This window comes from Leptodactylus fuscus, chromosome 1, assembly GCF_031893055.1.
Source record: "Leptodactylus fuscus isolate aLepFus1 chromosome 1, aLepFus1.hap2, whole genome shotgun sequence".
NCBI lineage: Eukaryota > Metazoa > Chordata > Amphibia > Anura > Leptodactylidae > Leptodactylus > Leptodactylus fuscus.
The window spans coordinates 146,992,313-147,017,201 of record NC_134265.1 but is presented as its reverse complement, the minus strand read 5'-3'; the positions used below and the strand labels follow the sequence as shown (position 1 = coordinate 147,017,201).

General features: G+C 40.7%; 1 protein-coding gene across 3 annotated transcripts in view; it reads left to right on the top strand.

Annotated features, from left to right (window-relative positions):
- The window catches only part of LOC142209240 (transducin-like enhancer protein 4), a 102,196-nt gene that overhangs the window by 33,361 nt on the left and 43,946 nt on the right, over positions 1–24,889 (top strand). For 2 of the 3 annotated variants that reach the window (XM_075278171.1, XM_075278185.1), the window contains 2 exons: positions 14,932–15,136; positions 15,262–15,278. In XM_075278171.1, the coding sequence (XP_075134272.1) occupies positions 14,932–15,136; positions 15,262–15,278 (222 nt within the window). The remainder of the gene's footprint in view (positions 1–14,931; positions 15,137–15,261; positions 15,279–24,889) is intronic. The other variant, XM_075278177.1, reaches the window with a different exon arrangement.

Genomic DNA, 24,889 nt, shown 5'->3' with positions numbered 1-24,889 from the left:
GAGGTGAGAAATCCTAGTTTAATAACACATTATTCACATCTATAATTATACAGCTGGTGCAAGCCGCTAAGTTATTCTAATGAAGGCACTACAACTGTACTTTTCTTATTCGCCCCCTCCCAAATGCTTTTTCTTTTGTGTATAGATTATACATAAAAGTCTTTTCCTCTTTTATTCAGTGTATCAAACACACTTTGAAATGCTAATTATTCCATTTACTTTCATTAAAATTCAAATTGCTGAGTGAAGATGTGGATAAGGGTCGCCGAATAATCAATCTGAAGTGAAGATATTGCCTCAATTATGCCTCTGTCTTTTAACAAGGAAATCAGCACTCTCTGATCCTTGCTGACGGAGGTAGAGTGCAATGTTCTGATTGTGGCCTGCATTTAATGGGCTATTTCTTATTCTGTTTTGTGCCCCTTTGACCGCAGGAGAATACTGGTAGTCAATTAAGGGTTATAAATGGAGAAAAAGTAACCTTTTATTTCCTGTGAAGTTCCCCAATAAAAAAGACAAATCTGGGAAGCTGTGTTCAGCCATGAATAACATTTGCTGCAAGCTCTTCAAGCACAAGTATGAGGTGAAAAGGCCATTCCCCCCTTTCCTTCCCAGACGCTGGAATTATTTGAATAAAATGTCTGTGTACTCTCATGCAAGCACCTGGTCAGCATATAACTATATAGTAAATGATCGGTCGTAATACTTTTTTATTTTTCTATTGTACCTAAAATGAGGCACCTTTGCCAATGGGTCTTCGCTAAACATTTTCTCTGCTTGTTACAGCTGCTATGTGTCTTCATGGTAACAGACTGCAAGCCACCATTGCGTAGTCTGACTATGCAGGCCTACTACTTTGTATTTGTCCAATGGCATTACGACTGCAGGATGGGACTAAATATTCAGCATTATATTGTTGTCTGCTCTCATGAAGACACTAGTTTCCTTCCAATAAAAGTGGTATGACTAGGAGACAACTCCTGTACATGCATTTTGTCAGACCTCTTTGACAGGGCGGTACAACAACTAGCACTACACAGTTCTAAGGAGCCTCTTTGAACGGATTATCTTGTGTTTAAACCCATTGTCCAAGCATTGAGTGTTAAAGTAATTAGGGGGAGGTTAGTGGAGAACAGCTTAATAAGCCCCCTATCCTGGGGGGGGGGGGGGGGGGGGGGGCTAGCATGCTAATACTTTTTTGGGACAGCACATTGATATGGCCTCATTGTGGTATTGCAGGAGACCCAGTGAACTTGTCTGACCCTCAGAAGGACATTCTATGATCTTATCTTAGAGACCCAACTTCACATCAGGTAGTATAAGTAGTTTATCAGTCAGAATGACCCCACCACCCAGTTCTGCAGCCCTTGTATCAGGTGTGTATACCAGGACTGGGGAGATGTGCTGTTCTTAGTTGGCTTTGTGCATCAGTCTACCTACTTCGTATTTCTTCCTTCCTGTTGTACAGAGTTCTTGTTCTCCACATAGCACGCCATATACTGTCTCTGATCTGGTTTATTGCAGAGAAGAATTATTAATATGCCCAAGTACCATTTTGCTTTAAACTCCCAATTGTGAGCCTGTTTGTTTTCACTCCTAGGCATTTTTTTCTTCTTCCTCTTCAGTCTGCAATTGGAACAGATTGCATGTTCTGCACTGTTGATTTTCATACTGCAGATCTTAAACAACAATTTGTTTGCAGGCGGTGAACAGTCTAAAAACAGAATGTTTTCCCGAAACCTGTAAAGGTTCTGTTGTAATAAACAGTACTGCTTGAATATTGTCATACAGCTGTCTGTGGGCTATGTAAAAGAACAACTTGCTGAAAGTGTGTGTTGTGTTCTCCCTACTCCTACGTTTTTTATGTTTGAGAATAAGAAATCGGGGATTGAAGATTTCACCAAAGACATAGTACTGGCCGGTAGTCCGTTCACAGGTTGAATAAGCTGACCTCACCTATCATCTATCTGGAAGGGAGTGTTTGTGGTGGAGTAGGGACATGGAGTTCAGAGGTTTGTGGTTGGTCTGTTAAGGGTGATACCTATTGAATTGCCGATTGGTTTCTACCGCAATGTGGGTCTTATTCTAGGCTCCCAGTGCTTGCATGCTGTTCTGTTTGGCATGAATGACTTTGCACTAAAAGACACCCTTGATCGGCAGACAGTTGCGTGCATTGCCTATCTTAGAAGTGCAAAATCTGTATATTCTGACCTATCAGGCAACCACAGTCTTATTAGTATCCCCTTCTAAGGCATTTATGGCCTATCCAATATCCTCTATTAGAATCACAAGGGTTGTTGTCCACCGATTGGGAGGGTGAAGCAGAATAGAAGGCATATGACTGCATAGCTACTGAGGACATTTAATAGGGTGCGGTGGTCATGTAGGGCTAAGGGTCCATTCACACAGAGTAAACGCGCGCTCATTTTGGCAAAATACACATGTAAAAATAAGACTCCCTTTGACTTCAATGACATTTTACACATGTATTTTGATGTGTAAAAAAAAAAAAAAAAAAGTCATTGAAGTCAATGGGAGTCTTTTACACGTGTATTCTTTACACGTGTATTTTGCCAAAATGAGCGCACGTTTACTCCGTGTGAATGGACCCTAAGACTGTTTTAGATCCCCTCCCATATAAGTCTATGGGGACAACACCGCAATTTTGCAGGTAAAATGAACCTGTTCTGTTTTTTGAGGTGGGAATTAAACATGTGGTCATTCATTTCAAAGAGAGTCTGTTAGCAGGGAAATTGGTGTGTTGGTAGTGTACATGTCAGGAGGTGCCATACAGATTACTGTCAAAGTGTAGCCTGTAATGTAGGAGAACAGTGCCTAGTCCTTACACAGGCCCTAAAGCCACTGGTAGTGAATACTACAGGGAGTGGACAAAAGTTTGAACAGTAAGTTGGATAGGAGAATGGCCATGATGTACTTTACTTTTTCTTGGTAAGATATGCCTATGTAGGAACATATGTTTACTCTTAATATATCTCTGAAAACACTAACTGTGCTAATAATGTTAATTTTATTGGAGCGCCTTTTCCTTTTGTAAGCAATGCTTTCTTTTTCAAGCATGTTTCCTCAATCTGCCTTTGTTCATAAATCCGAGGGCAGCTTTCCAAGCATTATCCATAGTGAATGGCTCTTTGTTGTTGTTTTTTTCCACAGTAATACCAGAATTACTGTTGGATTTTCCAGGTCTGAGCTAATGTCTCCATCAGAACATTTATAAATCTATATATACTTGGAAGCCACTGCTGAACAGACAGAATTCCATCAGATGCATGTTAGTTCCTAGTGGGATATTAGTGATACTAGTGATTACTATCCATTAGTTCCATGTATGTGCATTTGCACCATCTTTTCTGATGTTACTAAATTCATCCTTAATAACAGGGCTACGTAGACTACACAAAACTTTTCATGGAAAAAAAAATATATATATATATATATATATATATATATATATATATATATATATATATATATATATACACACACACACACTCACCGGCCACTTTATTAGGTACACCTGTCCAACTGCTCGTTAACACTTAATTTCTAATCAGCCAATCACATGGCGGCAGCTCAGTGCATTTAGGCATGTAGACATGGTCAAGACAATCTCCTGCAGTTCAAACCGAGCATCAGTATGGGGAAGAAAGGTGATTTGAGTGCCTTTGAACGTGGCATGGTTGTTGGTGCCAGAAGGGCTGGTCTGAGTATTTCAGAAACTGCTGATCTACTGGGATTTTCACGCACAACCATCTCTAGGGTTTACAGAGAATGGTCCGAAAAAGAAAAAACATCCAGTGAGCGGCAGTTCTGTGGGCGGAAATGCGTTGTTGATGCCAGAGGTCAGAGGAGAATGGCCAGACTGGTTCGAGCTGATAGAAAGGCAACAGTGACTCAAATAGCCACCCGTTACAACCAAGGTAGCCAGAAGAGCATCTCTGAACGCACAGTACGTCGAACTTTGAGGCAGATGGGCTACAGCAGCAGAAGACCACACCGGGTGCCACTCCTTTCAGCTAAGAACAGGAAACTGAGGCTACAATTTGCACAAGCTCATCGAAATTGGACAATTGAAGATTGGAAAAACGTTGCCTGGTCTGATGAGTCTCGATTTCTGCTGCGACATTCGGATAGTAGAGTCAGAATTTGGCGTCAACAACATGAAAGCATGGATCCATCCTGCCTTGTATCAACGGTTCAGGCTGGTGGTGGTGGGGTCATGGTGTGGGGAATATTTTCTTGGCACTCTTTGGGCCCCTTGGTACCAATTGAGCATCGTTGCAACGCCAAAGCCTACCTGAGTATTGTTGCTGACCATGTCCATCCCTTTATGACCACAATGTACCCGACATCTGATGGCTACTTTCAGCAGGATAATGCGCCATGTCATAAAGCTGGAATCATCTCAGACTGGTTTCTTGAACATGACAATGAGTTCACTGTACTCCAATGACCTCCACAGTCACCAGATCTCAATCCAATAGAGCATCTTTGGGATGTGGTGGAACGGGAGATTCGCATCATGGATGTGCAGCCGACAAATCTGCGGCAACTGTGTGATGCCATCATGTCAATATGGACCAAAATCTCTGAGGAATGCTTCCAGCACCTTGTTGAATCTATGGCACGAAGAATTGAGGCAGTTCTGAAGGCAAAAGGGGGTCCAACCCGTTACTAGCATGGTGTACCTAATAAAGTGGCCGGTGAGTGTATATAGTCACAAAAAAACAAATATGATCGCACCAGTCTAGGCATAGGGTGCTCACCAGTGGGAAAAGGATTTGTCCCGTTCATATAACTCCAAAAAAGCAGGCGGCACACCAGGAATAGTGAAAAAAAAAAAAAAGTGAAGGAGGTTTATTGCCTCCTTCACTTTTTTCACTATTCCTGGTGTGCCGCCTGTTTTTTTTTTTTTTAGAGATATGTGTGTGTGTGTGTGTGTGTGTGTGTGTGTGTGTGTGTGTGTGTGTGTGTGTGTGTGTTTTATTCATTTTTTATTTTTTTTCAAAAGTTTAGTCAATGTGGGAAGTTATCACAGAGAAACTAATTCTAATTTGTAAAGGAAACTTTTGGCCCCCTACAAGAGTGTTATATGCCCCAAGACCGGCACAGATAATACCAAGTTGATTGGAACTCTTTGTCTTAACTGTTAAGGGGTTATGCCACTTAAGATCTGTTCACAGGCTTGCTCATAACTTGCTGATCATGGGGGATCCAACTATTAGGGCACTCAATAATTCTGAGAAAAGGGTCCCGTCACCAACCCTCTCCCCCACGTGAATGGAGCAGTAAGACACATTTGCGCATTGCTGCTATTTTCATTCTTTATGGGACTGTGGAGATAGCTGAGCGTTGTACAATACAATATCTTGCAGTCCTATAGAATGCACACGCTAGACATGCTGTTTTGATCCAGGGAACTGGGTTTTGTATTCCCTGTGTAAATTGATGGGTTCCCAGCGGTGGATAGCGGTAACCATAACTTTCCACAGGATAGGTAAGAAATGAACCCCCACTTATCTGGAACCCCCACTTATCACGAAAAGGTTTTTAGAGGTGGTAATGCTGGACGAATGCCATTCCTGTCTTTTCTGCATAGACATTGGAGATGAATTTGTGTGCTTTATGGCACCTACAGTTGATGTTCATGGCTGAAAAATGTCATGGAGTATTATAGTACATAATCTTCTCACTCCTCAGAGAAGAACTTGGAGATGCACATGTTCTTGTCTATCTCTTATTTATGTGTATCTTTATACCATCCAGTTCACCTTCACTCTGCTGACCATGCACCAATCTATACAGCAAAGCAGACAAATGAGCTGTAGAAAACAGAAGTGTGTCCTAGTTGCTATTGTTAAATCTGCAGTATTTTAAATTCCTATACAGAAACCACCAGCAATTCTACACATATAACTGACATACCGCGATTTTCAAAAATTTTTTGATAGTGCAGCTTTCCATTGCAGATTTTTTCTCCTGCAACGTATGGATGTGGTTAGTGAGAATCCTAACCATTCTGCAGGTGCTATAAAACTCTGCATTCCCCCCCCCCCCCAAGCTATAGACTGCAATGTAGAAAAAATAAATCCCCCCCCCCTTTTCTTCTTCCCTCGCTTTTTCTCTCTCCCCCCCCCCCCCCGCTCTCTTCTCCCTCTCCTTTCATTCTTCCACAGATGTCACACAGAAAAAAATGGTTAGTGTGGAAAGCCCCTTGAAGATGGCAGAATCCTAATCTGACCACATTAGTCAATGAGGTGACTTCAGAATGACTGTGGCGTATGCATTGCTTTTTATGCATCTCTGAAAAATCTTTCTATACAAGCAGACTGGCCAAGTGGCAGAAAAGGCGTTTTAGTGCCACATATGCTCAACCTCCATTTTTAGCAGTGACATTTTAATGATAGGAAGTCTGCAAAATTATTTGCCATTAATTGTGAAGGCAATAACAAGCCTTGGTGGTTTTTCACACTCTCTGTGTTAAGTGCTTTCAGAATGACAGCGTAAACTGTGTTAGAGAACTCCAAGGAAGTAAAACTGATTAAAATGTTCATGCTTGAATGCGGCTGATGGAATAGTTCATTTGGACTTTCCATACCTCCTGCAGCTCAAGCTGAAATATTAAAATTCAGTGGATTTAAATCTCTCTCCCCTCAGCTCGGGAAAAAAACATTACATTTTAATAGGTTTTAAACTCATAATTCATTGGTTTGGAGCAGCACATATTAAATCTATTTAAATATTACTTAGGTGCTGACTTAAATGATTTTTTTTTTTTGCTTTTTAACATTCTTTGTTCAAAATTACAGATTTTTTTTTTTCATGTGTGCTGGAAAAAAAATGCAATGTTTTATGTTGCTTGCTAAATAATTTTTCTTCATAGATTTTTATTTTTTGTGACCACTGACATGGAAATGTTTCGAAGATGCAGATTACCCTGAATTATACTGTGTGTTCTAGGAAGCTGCCATCTCTGGAATGAGAAATGTTTCCTTGTAATAGCAAATTTTCCATATTTATATTCAATAGGTATTGTTGTGTATATTAATAACCAAGATAGGCAAAAGAGGAAAAATGTGCAAATACATCATCATATAGTAACATAAATGGTGATGGCTATCATTGCATGCATCCAATTGTTTGGGAAGACTCAGAGATATGAGGCTCCTTATGGAAATGAAGCTTTACAGCCACAAAGAGGCATGCGTGTGTATAGATAAATATATATATCTTTATTCTATTCATTAGTAGGAATACAGGGATGAAAAGTAGGTAACTGATGGACAACAACAAAAGAGAGATACAGTATGTGATAGTCTCATGAATACCAGGCTATAATCCTCGAGCCAGAATAAATAGGTCAGTGGTAAAGTGCAATGTGCAGTAAAAATAGTCTCAGACCCTCTAAATTAATTAATCACTGCCCACCATATAAAGTAGGGATATACTACACAAATACCTTGGAAGATACAAATCATCAGGCATATTACCAATATACCCATGTCATACAACAACCTGGATGCCGCCATTTTTGATCTACCTCTCAACAAAGCCTTTGTATGGATGTTTTTTTGTTTCATAACAAGTATATCAATTTCTAGTATGTGTATTTATGATATATTCACAATGTAAAATCTTTAGTTCTTTCATACATTATTGTAGATATCATCTATAAAACTATATGCAGAACTATACATGCCTGTTGGCATGGTAGAACAACATGTCAGTAGTCTTTGTTATTGCTCCCACCTCCCTACATCTGAATGTGGGCTATGGCCCCACGTAGTGGAATCTCATCATGTCTCTCTTTCCAAAGTGCTTTTCACAGAAAGCCTACAGATTTTTGTTCTGTTGGACTTTCTTCCCCATATTTTACCTATATAGCAAACACCAGTATTTCCGTAAGTATAATTGACATGCTGTGACTATCAAAAACGCAGCATTTCCGAATTTTTTCGGAAATCTGGATTGCGTTTTCGCGATGTGTTATCCTGGCCTTAAAGGGATCTTCCAGGACTTACTAAGGAAAGGTCATCAAACAGCAGATCTGTGGGGGTCCCAGGTGTTCGGCTTCCACCCAGATACTGAAGAATCTGTGACTTAGGAGCTTGTGCCAATCGGATGTTTCAGCTCCTTTTCCATTATGACAGCATATACTGTTTCAGATGTTCAAACTCAGGAATTTGATCAGACAGAAAAAAATTGCTTCACAAATTAGTTGATTTTGATGCTGTTTATGAAAATCTGGATATATATTTTATCTACTTGCTGAAAAACATCAGGTCGTGGGGAAAAAATCTCATTGTGTCCCATTGAATTCAATTAGCTCAAATTTGGAGCTGAAATTTTTTGGTGAAATTTGCCCCAAATTCCTTCATGTAAGTATACCCTTAGGGTAAGTTCACACAGGGTTTTTTGTTCAGGATTTTGAGGCCATATCCGCCTCAAAATCCTGACCAAAAAGATGACTCCCATTGAAATCAATGGGAGCTGGTCAGTTCTTTTTTTCCGGGATCCGTTTGTTCCGGCTCCTGGAAAAAGAAGCGACATGCTCACGCTTCAGGTGCAGTGCACCAGCATTCAGTCGCGGCTGGCCGTTTTTTGGTCTGGAACCTGAATCGACCTCCGCCTCAGGTTCCGGACCAAAAAACCCCGTGGGAACCCAGCCTGTCGTATACCCTCACAGGAAGAAATACTGCACCTGTGTCCTACTTCTGCCCCTCCTCTTGATCTGCTATTTACTGAGGAGGTTTAACCTTTAAGGCCCCGTTTCCACGGAGTAACACGGCGCTCACTCTGACACGTAAACACGTGTCAGAGTGAGCACTTCAAAACAGAATCCCATTGACTTCAATGAGTTCCGTCTTGTACACGCTACCCATTGAAATCAGTGGAGGCTTTTCAACCCCTTGATTTCAATGTGTTACGCACGTTAAACAAAACCCATTGAAGTCAGAGTGAGCGCCGTGTTACTCCGTGGGAACAGGGCCTTAAAGAGAGCCTGCAAGGAATGTGAAACCATATGATGCTGCAAGATGTGAGCTTTCCTTTAATAAGATACTGTATTTCCCAAAGTGTCATGTATTAACCAGTAGTTAAAGATGTGTGTAGAAAAAAGTATAATGATAGAACTACAGTAAGTAGGAGGATGGGATAGTTTTATCACAATATATGGACACCAGCGGTATAACTAGGAATGGCGGGGCCCCATGGCGAACTTTTGACATGGGGCCTGCCCCCCGACCGACGCCGAAGACCTCAACCGACCCCCCCCCCCCCTCCTACGCATTCCTGCACGCTCTATTATGCCCCATAGTGGCCCCTGCACACACTATTATGTCCCTCAGTGACCCCTCCACACAGTATTATCCCCCATAATGGCCCCTCCACACAGTATTATCCCCCATAGTGGCCCCTCCACACAGTATTATCCCCCATAGTGGCCCCTCCACACAGTATTATCCCCCATAGTGGCCCCTCCACACAGTATAATGTCCCATAGTGGCCCCTCCACACAGTATAATGTCCCATAGTGGCCCCTCCACACAGTATAATGTCCCATAGTGGCCCCTCCACACAGTATTATGTCCCACTGTGGACACCCATAAACAATTATTATACTCTGACCCCTCTCCGAAGACCCCAGAGTATAATAATCTGAGACCCAGGGGGAGAAAAACCATAAAAAAAACTGTTACCTATCTCCCGTCTCTTAAGCTGTCTGCCTCCGAGGTAGTCCATCTTCAATGACGTCAGACGTCACTTGACCCAGGACGCAGGCCGGGGTTAAGAGACGTCAGACGACTAGGCCGAAGCCTGCCCGGATCATGGAGAGGTAAGTAAATAGTGTTTTTTTTTTATGTTTCTCACCTCTCCCGGGCCACCGATCATTATACTCGGGGGGGGGGGGGGGGGGTCCGAAAAGACCCCTGAGTATAATGATAGCAGCGTTAGCAGCCGTCACCGGGCCCCTAATGCCCCAGGCCCTGTGGCAGCTATCTCTGCTACTACGATGGTAGTTACGCCACTGATGGACACTTAAAGTAATTTTCATTAAGTAGTATAACATTCAGTATTCTTGTAGCTAAGCTGTTAAAGGAGTAACACAACCCAGAACTCTGGACTACATATTACCTTTCTGTACAGACAACATTTCTAGCCTATGAATTTGGGGATTATGCATTTATGTAATCATTTAGGCACTTTTTCCCGTGTCTTTTATTCTTGTGTTCTTTTCTGGTGTATTATCTATTTTTATTAGCCATGCCCTTTCTGTAGCAGTGTACAGTACTTGACAAGGCTTGTACAGAATCTCAATATTCACTCACATCTCCTCCATGTGCCCTTATAACAGGTCGACATTTGTATATTGGAGATTGAGTTAAAATAAGAAATACATGGATACCCTCTCAAAGAAATCTATTCTTCCCCCACTTACTGTACATTCATTTGTCATTCAATCCTTGTTAGGATTTCCGGCAAGGAAGTGGTTTGGCTGCTTGTTGTGTCTTATTGCGCTAGGTGTCATGTCAGTGCCTGATGGTCTTCAAATGAAAACTAAGACTGGTTGTGTTCTAATTGACCTGCAGCAGCACACCTGTACTGTCAGGAAAGAAAGTGTTAATTAACATTTCTAGTAACGTCTTGTGAGAACGAGACATGTGGATGGAATGTGGATAAATGATTTGTTCACAGTAATTAAAGAAGTGCAAAAGTCTTAATGTGAATTCATACTCCAGGTACAATCCTTTTGTATCTCCTGGGATAGTGGCTACAAAGGGAATGGGAAATATAAAGGTAGCATTTATACATGTCACTTCTTCTCAGTCCACTCCTGGCTTTGGCTCTCTGCAAATTTGCTCCATTTCCCGCAAAATGAAGTCTTAGCGTTAGGCTAATACCCCATGTTGTAGGGGCCAACTCTGTGGAAAGAAATAGCAGCATGTCAATTATACCTAGGAAAAGCTTTTTCTTACAGGTTTAATAAGGGAAGGAAATCTGCAGAGAAAATCTCTTTAAAAGAAAAAAAAAAAACAATGAAAAAGCAATGTGTTTCCGCTGCGGGATTATGTGCAGCTGCGTTATACTATGTGGGGCCTTAGCTTTAGGGTTATTCTGTTCACCGATGGGAAGTTACCCAATTTCCTCATTGGGTGTCAGGCTCATTTTTTTGACATACAAAATGATATACTACTGGTACTACTAGTGTGATACTGGTACTACTCTTGGCACTAGTAGTAATTACATTGTAATGGCTGTCCACTTAGGACTGGCACTTTGTTCCACAGTTCGTAAACTGGTCATAGTCTTTCACTGTTTGGTTTCCCTGCTGTGGCCCCAAAGGGGGGGGGGGGGTGGAGGGATGAGAGGGGGAATCTGGGTGTAAACGTTGCTGACTTTGGGGTGGAGTGTGCCTCAAAATCGGCACCAGTTTTTTCTGTGAACATACCCATGAAGCTATGGAAACAATGTGGCACAGCTGAGCTACAACAGTTATGGAACCTGCATAGCTAAATGTTCTGCTCTGCTTCCATAGCTCTCATTGTCCTCCATGGGAGTTTTAAGGAACAGAGTAGAACATCATGCTCAGCTATTCCCATATTTCCCATCCTTGGGATTTAGGAGCCATTATTTTCACTGTGGCAAAGCTTCAGCCTAAGGCAGATTCCACCTTACAAATGTCATTGAATTGCAAGTTCAAAAAAAAAACTGCTATAGGTGTTTTTGCAGCTTTTTTTTTTTTTTTGTTCCCCATTAATTTCAATGGATTTTGCAAGTCCTAATCCGCTTGATGATGGCTCGTGACATGAAAAAATCATCTAGAGGAGACAATCTGCCTGGCTCTCTTTGAAACAAACTGAACAGTTGGGAAATGGATTTTGAGATTGACTGTGTCTGCCACAAACTCCCTTGGGCTGAGGCCACGTTGCGGGTAAACGCTGCTTTTTGTTGCAGATCTTGTTGTGTTCTTTATATTAGCCAAACCTAGTAGTGGCTATAGAAGGAATGGGAAATGGACAGGAAGCACTTATACTTCTTTTCAATCCACTCCTGGCTTTGACTCAAACTGCCGCAAAGTCTGCAACAAAAAAAAGCAGCTTTTCCACAACATGGGGCCTCAGCTTTAAGTTTTGTAATAGGGTGACAAATAAAGAACTTTGTCCGTTTCATGAAATTGTAACAGCAAGTTTTGGTAAAGGATTGGAGCTTTTGAATTGGTTCGTCGTCACTCTGCACCTTGTTGGCTTTGAATATTTTCTAGAGTATTGCATATATAATATATACTGTATTATTAAGCAAGCTTCATTCATGCATTTGATCTATTACTTATTCGCAGGCGTTTTATAAAAAGGGTCATGGCATTCTTTAGAAAGAATATACTAGTGGTTTCAGAGTTGGAAAGGCAGGGCGGTATTGGCTGAGGTCAGGCGCTCCCAAGTCTAACCTCTCCAGGGCTTTCTGTATGTGTTGCCAGTGTGCTGGTAAAAATGACTTTAAACTCTTGTCAGCACAGTTACTGGTGCATGCATCACAGTCCCACTCAGATAAACCTGTCACAACACAGAGTCAGCAGCAAGAGAAGAGTACAAGGGCAGGCCTCTAGCTTTTCATTCGAGCATCACTAAACGTGCACAGAGTGCCCAATTATTTCAGCATTATTGAGCAAGCCTACAGGAGAACCCATGCCTTGCTACATTAGATTTTCTTTAGTAATTTGCTCAAGTACCGCTGAGGACACTTAAAGAGCTTAAAACGGTGGCTGCAACCAGTTCCCTTTCTGAGTTGTTAATTCAGGTTTTTGCTTTCAAATTAACTCTCTCCGCATGCTGTGCAACAGGGCTAAAACTGTTCAGTACTAATTTTCTCAATTTAGACCTTTCCTTCTTTCCCTTGCTACATCTGAAATGTATATATTTCGGACGTTTACGGATTATTTTATTCAGTATTTTACGCTACATTTTACCTGAATAATATCACAGCTTTTCAGCTTTTTTTTTTTTTTCCCCTCTTCCTTGCAAATGTCAAAGGAGGTAACTTTGCTTCTATATCCAATTCATATGACATAAAGTAAACCGTGCTGAGAATCTCGACCTGCACATTATGCCAGCTAGAGTCAAAGGCAGGAAAGTATGATCTAAACGGTGTATGAAGTTGTCTTGTTTGGATGTCCATGTAGTGGCTTTATAATGCTGTACTATTGCTCATACTAAACTCATATTGTACGTATTGGAGGTTCGGCTACAAGATGCAAAATATTGTCTCTTGGCTAGCATGCTGGCACTCAATGATTTGCTTTATACTGTATTAAGATGTCACAAATCACCAACCCTAGGGGATGCAGGGTGGGAGAACCAGTGCTTGAAGAGACAGTTGTGAATCCAGGAACCACTCCAAAAATAGTGCTGTCAATAGATGAATAACTCTGGTTGTGCTGGTATGAGTTAATTTGAATAAGTATGTAATACTACATGCCATTGTTCCCCTGATTATCATTAATAATAATAATAATAATTATCCTATCCTACTAATATTATAAATGTGAAAGTTTGGATGTTTGTTAGTCGATCACGCAAAAGCGGCTGACCGGATTTCGATGAAATTTGGCACATAGTTTGTAACCTGGATTAACACACAGGCTACGTTTTATCCCAGTAAAGGACATGACTTCACGACTGGTATGAATTTCTGTTCATATACTATATTACACTGCTCTTGGCAACAACATATCCTCAGGTAATTAGAGGTTGCTGATAAAGCCAGGTCTGTTATCTTTCTATGTAAACACACAGACTACACTGAGTCCATTGTGTACAAGCCTCTGCATATTATTTGAACTGCTCCAGGCAGTGCTGACACACTGGATGGGAAAACACCTTTAATCCAAATTGGCAGTTTGGCAATTTTAAAAATACAGAGAAAAAGAAAATCTAATTTATTGCAAAATTATAAAAAGAGAGCTATGAAAGTAACTAGAATCATAGACTTCTCCTCAAGCGGAGCTGAGGAGGATCATTGATGCCAACAACACACTCATTATATAACGTCCCAGCCAGCTGCTGAGATGCCGGAACAATCACAGGCACAGTGTGAGGAACAAGTTCAGCAGCAGGACAGCTTGAGTACTACCGAAACGCCAGAGCAGGCGAACTATCGACAGCAGCAATCTGCTGAATGTAGGCGGATCATTGACGACAACAACATGCAGACGAAGTTGTGGACGGAGGCTAATTAATAATATTTATAATACGGTAATATTATACAATAACGTATAGTGACTGTACTTTGTTGATTTGACTGGGACTGAACTGCAGCATGGCAATGGTGACCAATGGATGTAATGTCAGGGACCTGAGTGTGAAATGGAGATCAATATCAAATTCCTGGACAACCCCTTTAAATGCCTCCTTAGCATGTATTACATTGTGTTCCAGTTTGGGCTTGTTTACAGTAGTGACCTAGAAACGACATATGCAACTGTTCAGCATATAGCTACGTACAATAAGAGGCATCTGTCTAGAGTATTTCCCAATGTTAAACAGATGCCTTTAATGTGATGTGAATAGAGCCATCACTCTGTTGCAGCTTGTATTCTTTTCAGTTCTTAAAGCCACATTTAAAGTTGTTAATGTTGGATTATTTTATTTGTGAGACACAGAGCAGTTCTGGGCCTTGCAAGAATATGAAACCTGGACTGCAGATCTGGGCTAACCCAGGAAATGTCACTGTCAGTGCAGCCTGCCTCGCAATCTTCTGTTAATGAAAACCAGAGCTATAAATCCTTCTAGCAATGCATAACTATTGATTTATATGATCTTCTCTTCTACTGACAATGTGTGTGATTTGTTTTATGCAATTTATTTTCTTTTTTTATTACACTGAGCAAGTTCAAGATCTCTGTTTACTTTCTCACAGCAGCAACAACTCCAGGCTCAGCATCTATCTCACGGGCATGGTCTCCCGGTGCCTCTGACTCCTCATCCTTCTGGCCTACAACCGCCTACTATACCACCTATCAGTAGCAGTGCTGGATTACTGGCCCTTTCCAGTGCCCTCTCTGGGCAGTCCCACCTACCCATCAAGGATGAGAAAAAGCATCACGACAGTGACCATCAAAGAGGTCAGTAAGGAAGAAGGATATCTTTTATATGTTTACATGTGTTTAGTACCAATATTGTTCTGTGACTAATTTCTTCTTTTTGTTTTCTTTTTACTTTGAAATTTTCCTGGACAATCCCCATGCAGACAGAGATTCCATAAAGGTAAGGGTTGTGTTTTAATAGTTTTGTGTTTCTCCTTCACATTAATAATTGCTCTAAAGCCGAAGTGCAAATGAGTTGTCTATCTATGGACAAGTCCATAGGGTTAACCGACTTCTCTTGTACAGAACTATGGTCAGTGTCCACAACTTGGCAGCATTGTCCAATGAGAAGTATTGTGCAGTGTTCTTGATCTCCTCTTAGGCTCCAGCTGCTTTTCAGTCCACATGCTTATAAATATGCATATAACGCCTGCCTACTGGTGTCTTCAGAAAATAAAATAGTTTGTTACATAAAATATGATTAAAACACTGCAAAGAATGGCAGTGAGAAAAAGGTAATATTGGAGGGAGTGACTACAAGCTTGTTATTGGTATAACTGATCTTGTGAAAGTGGTCCCAGCAGCAATGATCTGGAATGGATGTTTCTGAATCTCTATTATTGGACATTGGTTTGCTACATCTAAATGTAGTAAATTGTTGTTGCTGTATGGGAATGAGCAAATTGTACAATATACATTTGCATCACAGCACTATGCCCTATGTACACATGATGATAGTGTAGCATGGTTCATGTTACAGCATTTTGTAGATTGTCATGTGGTAGTTTACACACTTACACAGGACAGTTATAGAAGCCAAGTGTTACAGAGGCTGAGATATTTTACCAGCTTATCTAATTGAAAACTGTCTGCTCGGCCCTAAAATTGATCTGACATACATACAAGTTTGTGTGCCAGTTACAATGAGTGTAGCAACTGAAGATTTTCCAAAACTCAAATACTTTTATGGGGCGTTTTTCTTTCGGGATGATCACTACAGATGGAGAACAGAAATTGATTTAACCTAACAAGATATCTGTGGGTATATATGGCTAATTCTCAGACAAAGTTCATCTGTGAGATTAGACTGAAAACTGTGCATGTAAATCCAGTCCTTTTACCACTTCCATTAACACCAGGTTTTTGCTAATTTAATATTTTGATAAATTTGGAACTTTTTCTCTAGTCTTCACCATTCCTGAACAATGAGTCATGATAATTTTGGTGTCTCGTATGATCATTAGGCTCTGTGCTGTCAGGTGGGTGGTGTCAGGCAGGAGAGCAGGTAAGTGGATTCTGAGCTGACTTATACTGTCCAGTTAGAAGCAGACACTGTCACTGTTCATAACGGCCCCTTATCTGCTTTGGCCCAGGACTACCCACCTGACAGTATAGAGCCTATTAATCATATCAGGCACCAAAACTAACTGCACTGATTGCTCAGGAATGATGAGAATTAGAGAGGAAAGTTCAACTCAGCCAGAATCTGAGCAGCAGCGCCAAACTGGAATTTGTGAAGGGTCCTCTTGAAAAGCTTTGCAGTCTGCTACTTAGATCCATAATATGACTGTTGTTATACAGGTGCCTTAAATACTCATGTGTGCCACATTATGCAATGTATTCCATTGGAGAGTCCTGTCCATAATAAGGCAGAATGTCAATCCATGTAGAAATTAGAGGAACACTGAATTTCAGCAAGGGCCCATTGAATTCTATGGGCAGCATATTTGGTATCCATACAACATCTAGAATATCCAGGAACTCTACAGATTTATTTACAGCAACACTTTGTCTATCTATTAATACATTCCTAAAACTGAAAGGCAGTGATAAGAGTATATGGAAGACTAGTCAATGCGATATGGTGTGTTCCCCTTTAAATATGGGTGACATCAGTGTAATGTGTCTTGTTTGGCGTCCTGGAGTATAAATGTTTTAATAAGATTATATTGTTTCAGCTTAAAACAAAAATAGCCCATACAGAGACAGATGTAAGAGAAGATAATGACCTCTGCTCCGAGCCCGTCTGCTTGTGTTTGTGCTGCTATTAATGGCCGGGAGCTTCCCCCTTCAGTCAGTTGGCTGACTTGATGGAGATACATGTGGTGATTGGGAAATTGTGGTTTGACAGATTTTCTGCTGTATTGTAGTTAGGTTGTGTCAACATCTGATGCTGGCTGCCAGCTTTACAAGGTGAACTAGTTTGCTAATTTCCTTAAATGTTTGCAGCAATGCCCGGAGTAGCAGTTAGCTGCTTGTTCTATTGATCTGCCTTCCCTTAAGTGTCTCCTTGTTAAGAGGGTTCTCTGCTGATAGAATTGTCTGTGTGAGTCTCCTGGTGAACTAGCGTTTGCCAGCAGCCCGGATCTATCAAGCATTTCCTCCTAGGAGGAATCCTTTCTTCCTATAGCAGCCCGCTCCTTAACATTTAGCAGGTAATGAACAAGACATAAATTCACCTCTTTTAATTTCTCCCTCTCCCCTGCTTCTAATGTGCAAACAGACAGTTTTGGTAATCTAAATAATAAGTAATTTTTGGCCATCTGTCAAAAGGAAACTTCAACACAAATTTAAATTAATGGTGCCTGAAATTTTTTCATCGCTCCTCTAAAAGCCTCTAATGTGCAGAAAATTCCGGATCTGCTGCTTGTAATTAGTGTTGCATGTAATGAGAATATGGGCAGCGTTTTGCGGGCCCCTGTGTAACATTTTGTTATGGTAGCAAAATCTTGATTTATACACGGCGTCGGGCAGGTTTAATTGTCGGAAGCAGTTGGATGGGGGTTTTTTTGTTGTTTTTTTTTCTTCCCTCCCCTCTTCTTTTGACAGTGTGGATTATTAAATAGGACAGTATTGAGGCGAGCTTGTAAAATGGAAATTTAAACTCCCTTGATGTTTGGGCAATAAAGCTGCGTCGCTCATTGGCGAAGAGGGGGCATCTCCTCTGTGCCAAGCAAAACTACTCACCTGTTTTTACAGCCTTCATTTCTTTCCTTTCGAAATTGCTTTTCAGTAATGTTTTTAATAAAGATACATTTTTCAGCTGTGTGGTTTTCATATCAACATCTGCCTATCTTTTTGGTTTTGCTTGTGATTTCCGGAGAGCGGATCAGTAGTAAGGTCACAAGTACTTATTTGTGGCTAAGAGAGGAAGTGGTATTCATGTGGACTAAGTGCAGTTGTAGACACGATCATAATATTTTCTTGTCTCCCCATCCCCTGTGCGCTTGTATTAAGCATAACTTCCGCTAGAAAATCTGTCAGTTACTAGGAACTTACAGCCTGTCTGCTATGTGATCACTTTATAACGTACCTATCCCACCTCTGTCCAGAGATACTGTGCTATCATTTTACATTTTGCGAACTCTGACAGCTACAAGGCTTAAGATATAACCTTAAAAAAGTTAATACCTTCAATTTTGTGACGTATGTTCTAAATTAAGATTTATTGTAAAGTAGGGTTCACGCTACCATTGGTGTCCGCTCAGTTACTGTGTCTATCAGTTACTGTCCGTTATATGTCCGTTGCCCATAGACCTCAATGTTAAAAAAAACTAAAACAGACACTTGCAATGGATGGAGAAGTCCTGCAAGTAGGATTTTTTTTGTCCGCTTAAAAAAACGGACATGGTTGTAAACGGACACTAAAGGACACAAGATAAAATCCCATTGAAATGATGGAAATTGCAAATTGACCAGCCTGCCGGGTCTACATCCTATTCCCTGGGGAAACTGGATACAGGATGGCTTCCCGATGGTCTGTCTTAAAACTCATTCATTTGAATGGGTTTTAAAACTGACCGCTGGGAAAGCCATCCCCCTATGCAATTTCCCCGGTAAATAGGATGGAGACCTGGCGGGCGGACACAGGCGCAAGTTTGAACCCCTCCTTACTCTGCGGACCCCATATTATAAGATGATCCTGTTGGGTTCCACATATCTTATACTGAAACTGTTGGAGAGATGTGCACCTAGCTAACAATGGATTTTCTACAGCATGTATTAACAAATACTATGCAGCAAGTTCCTCAGCATCCACTTGTGGAGGTGACAAGAAGCCACAAAAACTTTTGACACCTAATTGTTTGGACGTATTGGATGCAAAATAGGCTTACCATAGTTATACTTTTAGGGAGAATCCTACGTTTTGGCAGCATGTTACCATGATTCCTAGTATAATTCTCCATAAAATGTTGGATAAGTTTAAAAAAAAAAAAAAACCCTCTTCATTAAATGTCTTTAAAAACAAAACAAAAATCCTATGATTACCGTATATTCATATTTAGTATGGGACCAAAGGGCAAGGTACTATGGACAGACAACACTAATCTAGTCAATCCTAAAATGGGATCCTGACCTCTAATCTCCTTATGTACTCTCAAAGCTTTTCTATTATCTTATGTATAATAATCCTTTGATAATTCAGCAGTCTGGGGTGTGGCTTTACTTCGTGGGTGCTGCAGTACAATAAATCTCCTCACTGGGCAAATCGAAAAAGTCTTTAGATCTTTAAATAATACTGATACTTACAATAATTGACAGTAAGTATCCTATAAGTCAGTGTCTGACCTTTGAGGACTTGAAATGTGATTAAAGAAATTGGCCAAACCAAAGTCTTTACCAAAAAGCTAGAGAGACCCTTCTTTCGATGGCTGTTTTGGGGTTCTTGCACCTCATCAGAACAGAGCAGAGTGCTACGTTCAGTTGTTAGCCCTAGAGAGTCAGCCTATACCAAGTACAGCCCCTTGGTATTCAGTGAAGAGACTGCGTTGCTCACCTTCACATTTCAGTGTTGGGCCCCCTACTGATGAGATATTGATGACTGGGTTATTGATATTCAACTCCAGGACAACTCTTTTAAGCACTGTTATAGCAACTTACTGTTATTGAGTGGTCTCAGTTTTATTGGTACTACACAGGAGACTTTCTCCAGGAGAATTGTTTGACATTTGGGCACACACAGACAGTGAGGTTCACCAGCTTCCTCCATTGTATCCTCTGTTTTTGCACCCTATGCTGTACTCCACAATGACTTCCTCCCATACTGAACACTGAACGGTTTGAAGCAATTTTTGCAGGTAATACATAATCCATAATTGTGAGCCTTGTGTTGCATATTTCTCTCGGCTCCCTGTAGATTTGTATGGTAAAAGGAAAGGTATTATTTAGTGATGTAGAGCTACATTAAAGATTCCTTTGGGAAACATCTTGTGCGCTCCAGTTCGGAGCGAGAGCTGGCGTTTATTTACATTTTAACCTATTGTTTACTTTCCACAGAGTTGAGAGATAATTTGGTTTGAGCAAATTCCCAGTTTAGACTTTGTTGCTGCGAAAGAGCTGTTTGCTTTTCTTCCTACATTCTGATATTTTGGGTAGCTTTATCGAAGAATAATTAGAAGTTCCCATTTCACTGCTGTGTAATACAGTAAATTGTTAGGTGTTAATTGATATCAGCCTGTGGGCATGCAACCTTGTATATAACCGGTGCTGTTATTCCATTGAATGGCTTGTAATTGTTTATGAAGCTGTAAATAAGTATCTTTGTGGCGTTTCTAAGGCTATGTTCACATCTGCTCCGGGTGTCTCTGACGTACAGCCCTTAGAAATTACTCTATGGAAAGTACTTTAAAGGGGCTCTGTCAGCAAAATCCTGCTGCTAGAGCCCCACATATGCGTGCATAGCCTTTAAAAAGGCTATTCAGGCACCGTAAAAGTTATATTAAACTAGCCCCCCCCCCCTTTTTAAAATAATAACCTAAAAAAGAATGTGCTCTACTTACGGAACGTGCACCCTGGGCGGGCATTCAGGGTGTGTCTTCATCTTCTTCCCCGCCTCTTCTTCCTCCGACGTCCTCCGGTCCCGTCTTCCTCCGGCGCTTGCTCGCGGACACTGATAAAAAAAAAAAAAATAGCCTGGGCGCATGCGCAGTAGCCGTAGTAGAAGCCGCATGCTACTGCGCATGCGCCCAAGCTATTTTTTTTTTTATCAGTGTCCGCGAGCAAGCGCCGGAGGAAGACGGGACCGGAGGACGTCAGAGGAAGAAGAGGCGGGGAAGAAGATGAAGACACACCCTGAATGCCCGCCCAGGGTGCACGTTCCGTAAGTAGAGCACATTCTTTTTTAGGTTATTATTTTAAAACGGGGGGGGGGGGGGTAGTTTAATATAACTTACGGTGCCTGAATAGCCTTTTTAAAGGCTATGCACGCATATGTGGGGCTCTAGCAGTAGGATTTTGCTGATAGAGCCCCTTTAAATCCAACAATTTCAGTTAAGAAAACAGACACCCAAAGTGACCCCATTATAGTCCATGGGTTCCTTCCGAGTCCACTTGTGTCTGTCATTTTCACAATCCATTGCTGTCTATTTTTTGATTCTTCATCTCCTGCAGCAGCGTATTAACACAATCATCAAGGGGTGTACCCCTACACAGTATGGTACTGATTGGAGAGTGCATAGGGACACCACTCTAACTGGTAAGGCCTGGTTTACATTTGTGTTCAGGTCATTTCGTTTCCCTCTCCGAATGGAAACCCATGCGTAGTTGTGAACTGAGCCTAACACACAGTTGGCAATTTATCCTTGAATCTGTAGGAGGAATAACCATGGTGTAAAGTTATAAGAAAAAATGCTCCAGAGTTCTTATATTTTGGGGAGTACAAGTATTTACTAAAACAGACATATAAGGAGAGATGACAGAGTTTCTATACTCTATGCTTCACATGACTTTGAAGAACAGTTGTAAAGAAATAAGACTTCTCCCGAGTTTCAAACAGATTAACTCCCAATTTCTACAGCTTCAAACGCAAACTAAAGACACGTCTTTTCAGACAGGTCTATCACAATTCCTAATGTAAACCCTTTTGTACCGTAATTAGAATCCCTAAAACAAACCCTCCTCTGTTTCAGCTCCCACATTACACCACACGATATGATGCCATTTGAGACTAACATTATATGTCCAGGCACCATCTGCACATTAAAGGACACGACTGGTGATGGCTCTTACAGTTCTATGTTTGTGTAATGATGGTAACCTCTATTACATAATTGTCTGACCACTGTATAAGCAATGCTGCCCCTGCTACCTCTTGTGTCACCCCCTCTACCTTATAGATTGTAAGCTCTTGCAAGCAGGATTCTCAGTCCCATTGTGTGAAGTGAATATTTTTGTAATGTATCTTTTTGTCTGTACTTGAACCCTACAAAATATACAGTGCTGCGGAATATATCGGTGCTATATAAATAAAATTGTATTATTATTACCTGGTTTTCAAAGAAATTGACGTGCCTGATCTGGTGGTAATATCTAAACCAGAATGACTCCTGGGACTAGGAGCAAATTCATATATATTTTTTTTTAACCATTTTTTGTATTCCTTACCCCAAAGTTTTAGCAGGGCATGTATGGTCTAATAAGGTGTATGTAGCAGTTTCTCCCTAATGAGACATTCCCCCTTCTGACCCACATTGAGACCTCTCGCACAGCCAGGCAGTATCTAACTCTGTACTGTTGAGGGGCGAAGACATCAGTGCTTGTTACCTTTGTCCAGCCATGTACTTGTGATGTTTTAGTGGTCAATGTTGAAGGAGTTAGTTTTAGTGACACTTTCTTCAATTTTAGAAGAGCTGACTGCTTAACACACAGCAGTATTGTAAAGTATGCACAACCGGCTGCGCCTTCTCTCATCCCTTCATTTGAATGCCTAGGTAAATTTTACCTTGGTTATGCAAAGTATTCCATTGTTTGCAGTAGTGTGTTGTCTTTATGGAAAGAACACACAAGCAAAGTACAAGGGGAGTGGTGGCCTCTTGTGTTTGTACAGCACTAACCGCATTGTCTCCAGAGCCGCAGCTCGCACTCTCGACTCTAACCAGACATGTTTTACTGATCACTCCATTGATTTAGATCCACTTTAAGGGTTATGTTTGGATGACAAGCCAAAACTTTTTCCCCAAGCCCCCATTACTCCCCAGCCGCCATGGTTTTTTTTCCCTTTGCTGCTTTTGAGCTCGCGCCGTTCGGCCTACTGAGTAGCGAAATAAAATTGGAAATGTTAATGTGTGGCAGGCAACTGTGAGAAAATGAAGTCACCATGGTAACAAAGCTACTTTCTTGATGCTTTGCGAAGATATACTGAACTGGAAGCAGATGTCTGATCTGAGTATTTTGCCTCCTTCAATGTAAACAAATAACATGTAGGCAGGTGTTAGAAATAATATGGAAATCCTATTAAGAGGCACTGGGTTCCTGTCAGCCAGGAAGCCCCGACCACAAAGGGAACTGTTGTCTGAATGAGCAGCAAGTCATTTCTCATTAGTGCTTTATCTTTTCCCAGGAAATGGCTGCTGCCTCTCTGTGTGTTCATTCTCCTGCAGTCTGAATGTAAGATGTTATTCATTCTGCTGTCACTTCCCCACCTCCCTCTGTCTTTGTCTACAAAAAAAAAAATCAAAGCATCTAAAAATGTAGTTTGATGCTCTTTTAATTTTGTCTGTATTTCATTTCAATGGACCTGTATAAGGAAAAAGAAATGGTTATGAGATTACCACTTCTAGAAGCAGTATGTTTGGTTGTGAAAAGGTTAAAAAAAACAAAAACTCAACTGTCCGTGTTCAGTGCTTCGGCTAATATCTGTAGTAAAATTGACGTATTGTTCTATTTTATACTGCCCTCTTCGCTGTCCTTTGGCGGCGCCGAGGGTACAAAAGTTCAGCGGCTGCACTTCATTTGCATTTTAATGTCTTTAGTTGAATCTTACTCGTGGTATATAGGTTATTGCAATATTTTGTGAGCACGACAACCTGATTTGTATTGTGTGTGTGTGTGTGTGTGTGTGTGTGTGTGTGTATATATATGTATGTATGTATATATATATATATATATATATATATATATATATATATATATATATGTGTGTATATATATATATATATATATATATATATATATATATATATATATATATATATATACAAATTGCAATGTGGATAGCAAACCTTTTAACATTGTAATTCAGCGCTTCTATGCCAATGGCCCCCGAGACTGACTTTATAAAGCTAATAATGCGCTCACTGGTGGTCTCCCGTTGCCCTAGCAACAGACCATAGGGCACAAGGTATGTGAAATGCATGAACATCTGTGATATATTTTTTTTCTTAAAGATTTTTATTTCTTGGCACTGATTGGGCCGCTCTGGCTTGTGCCTATGACATTGCGTGAGCAGGGATAAGCTGAAAGGCTCCCCTGGGCCCTGCCCTAAGTGGTTGGCAGAATGGAAAGTGAAGTGAGATTTATCCAGGCAGTCCTTTCAGTGGTTGAGGATTTGGCCTGACACTACTCTCGGTGGTATGTTACTAGCTGTGCAAGAATATGAATAAAAAATGATCTGGTAAATCATGGAATTATTGGGTTTATTGGTGTGCCACAGAATGAATAATCTACAGGGAAAATAGAAGCAATTGCTTATGAGGATCTTACAATTTTCTGGTCATTTATGTTCCTTTTGGTTTCCAATTACACTGGTGCAAATGCCAAGCTAGATAGATAGATAGATAGATAGATAGATAGATAGATAGATAGATAGATAGATAGATAGATAGATAGATAGATAGATAGATAGATAGATAGATAGATAGATAGATAGATAGATAGATAGATAGATAGATAGATAGATAGATAGATAGATAGATAGATAGATAGATAGATAGATAGATAGATAGATAGATAGATAGATAGATAGATAGATAGATAGATAGATAGATAGATAGATAGATAGATAGATAGATAGAT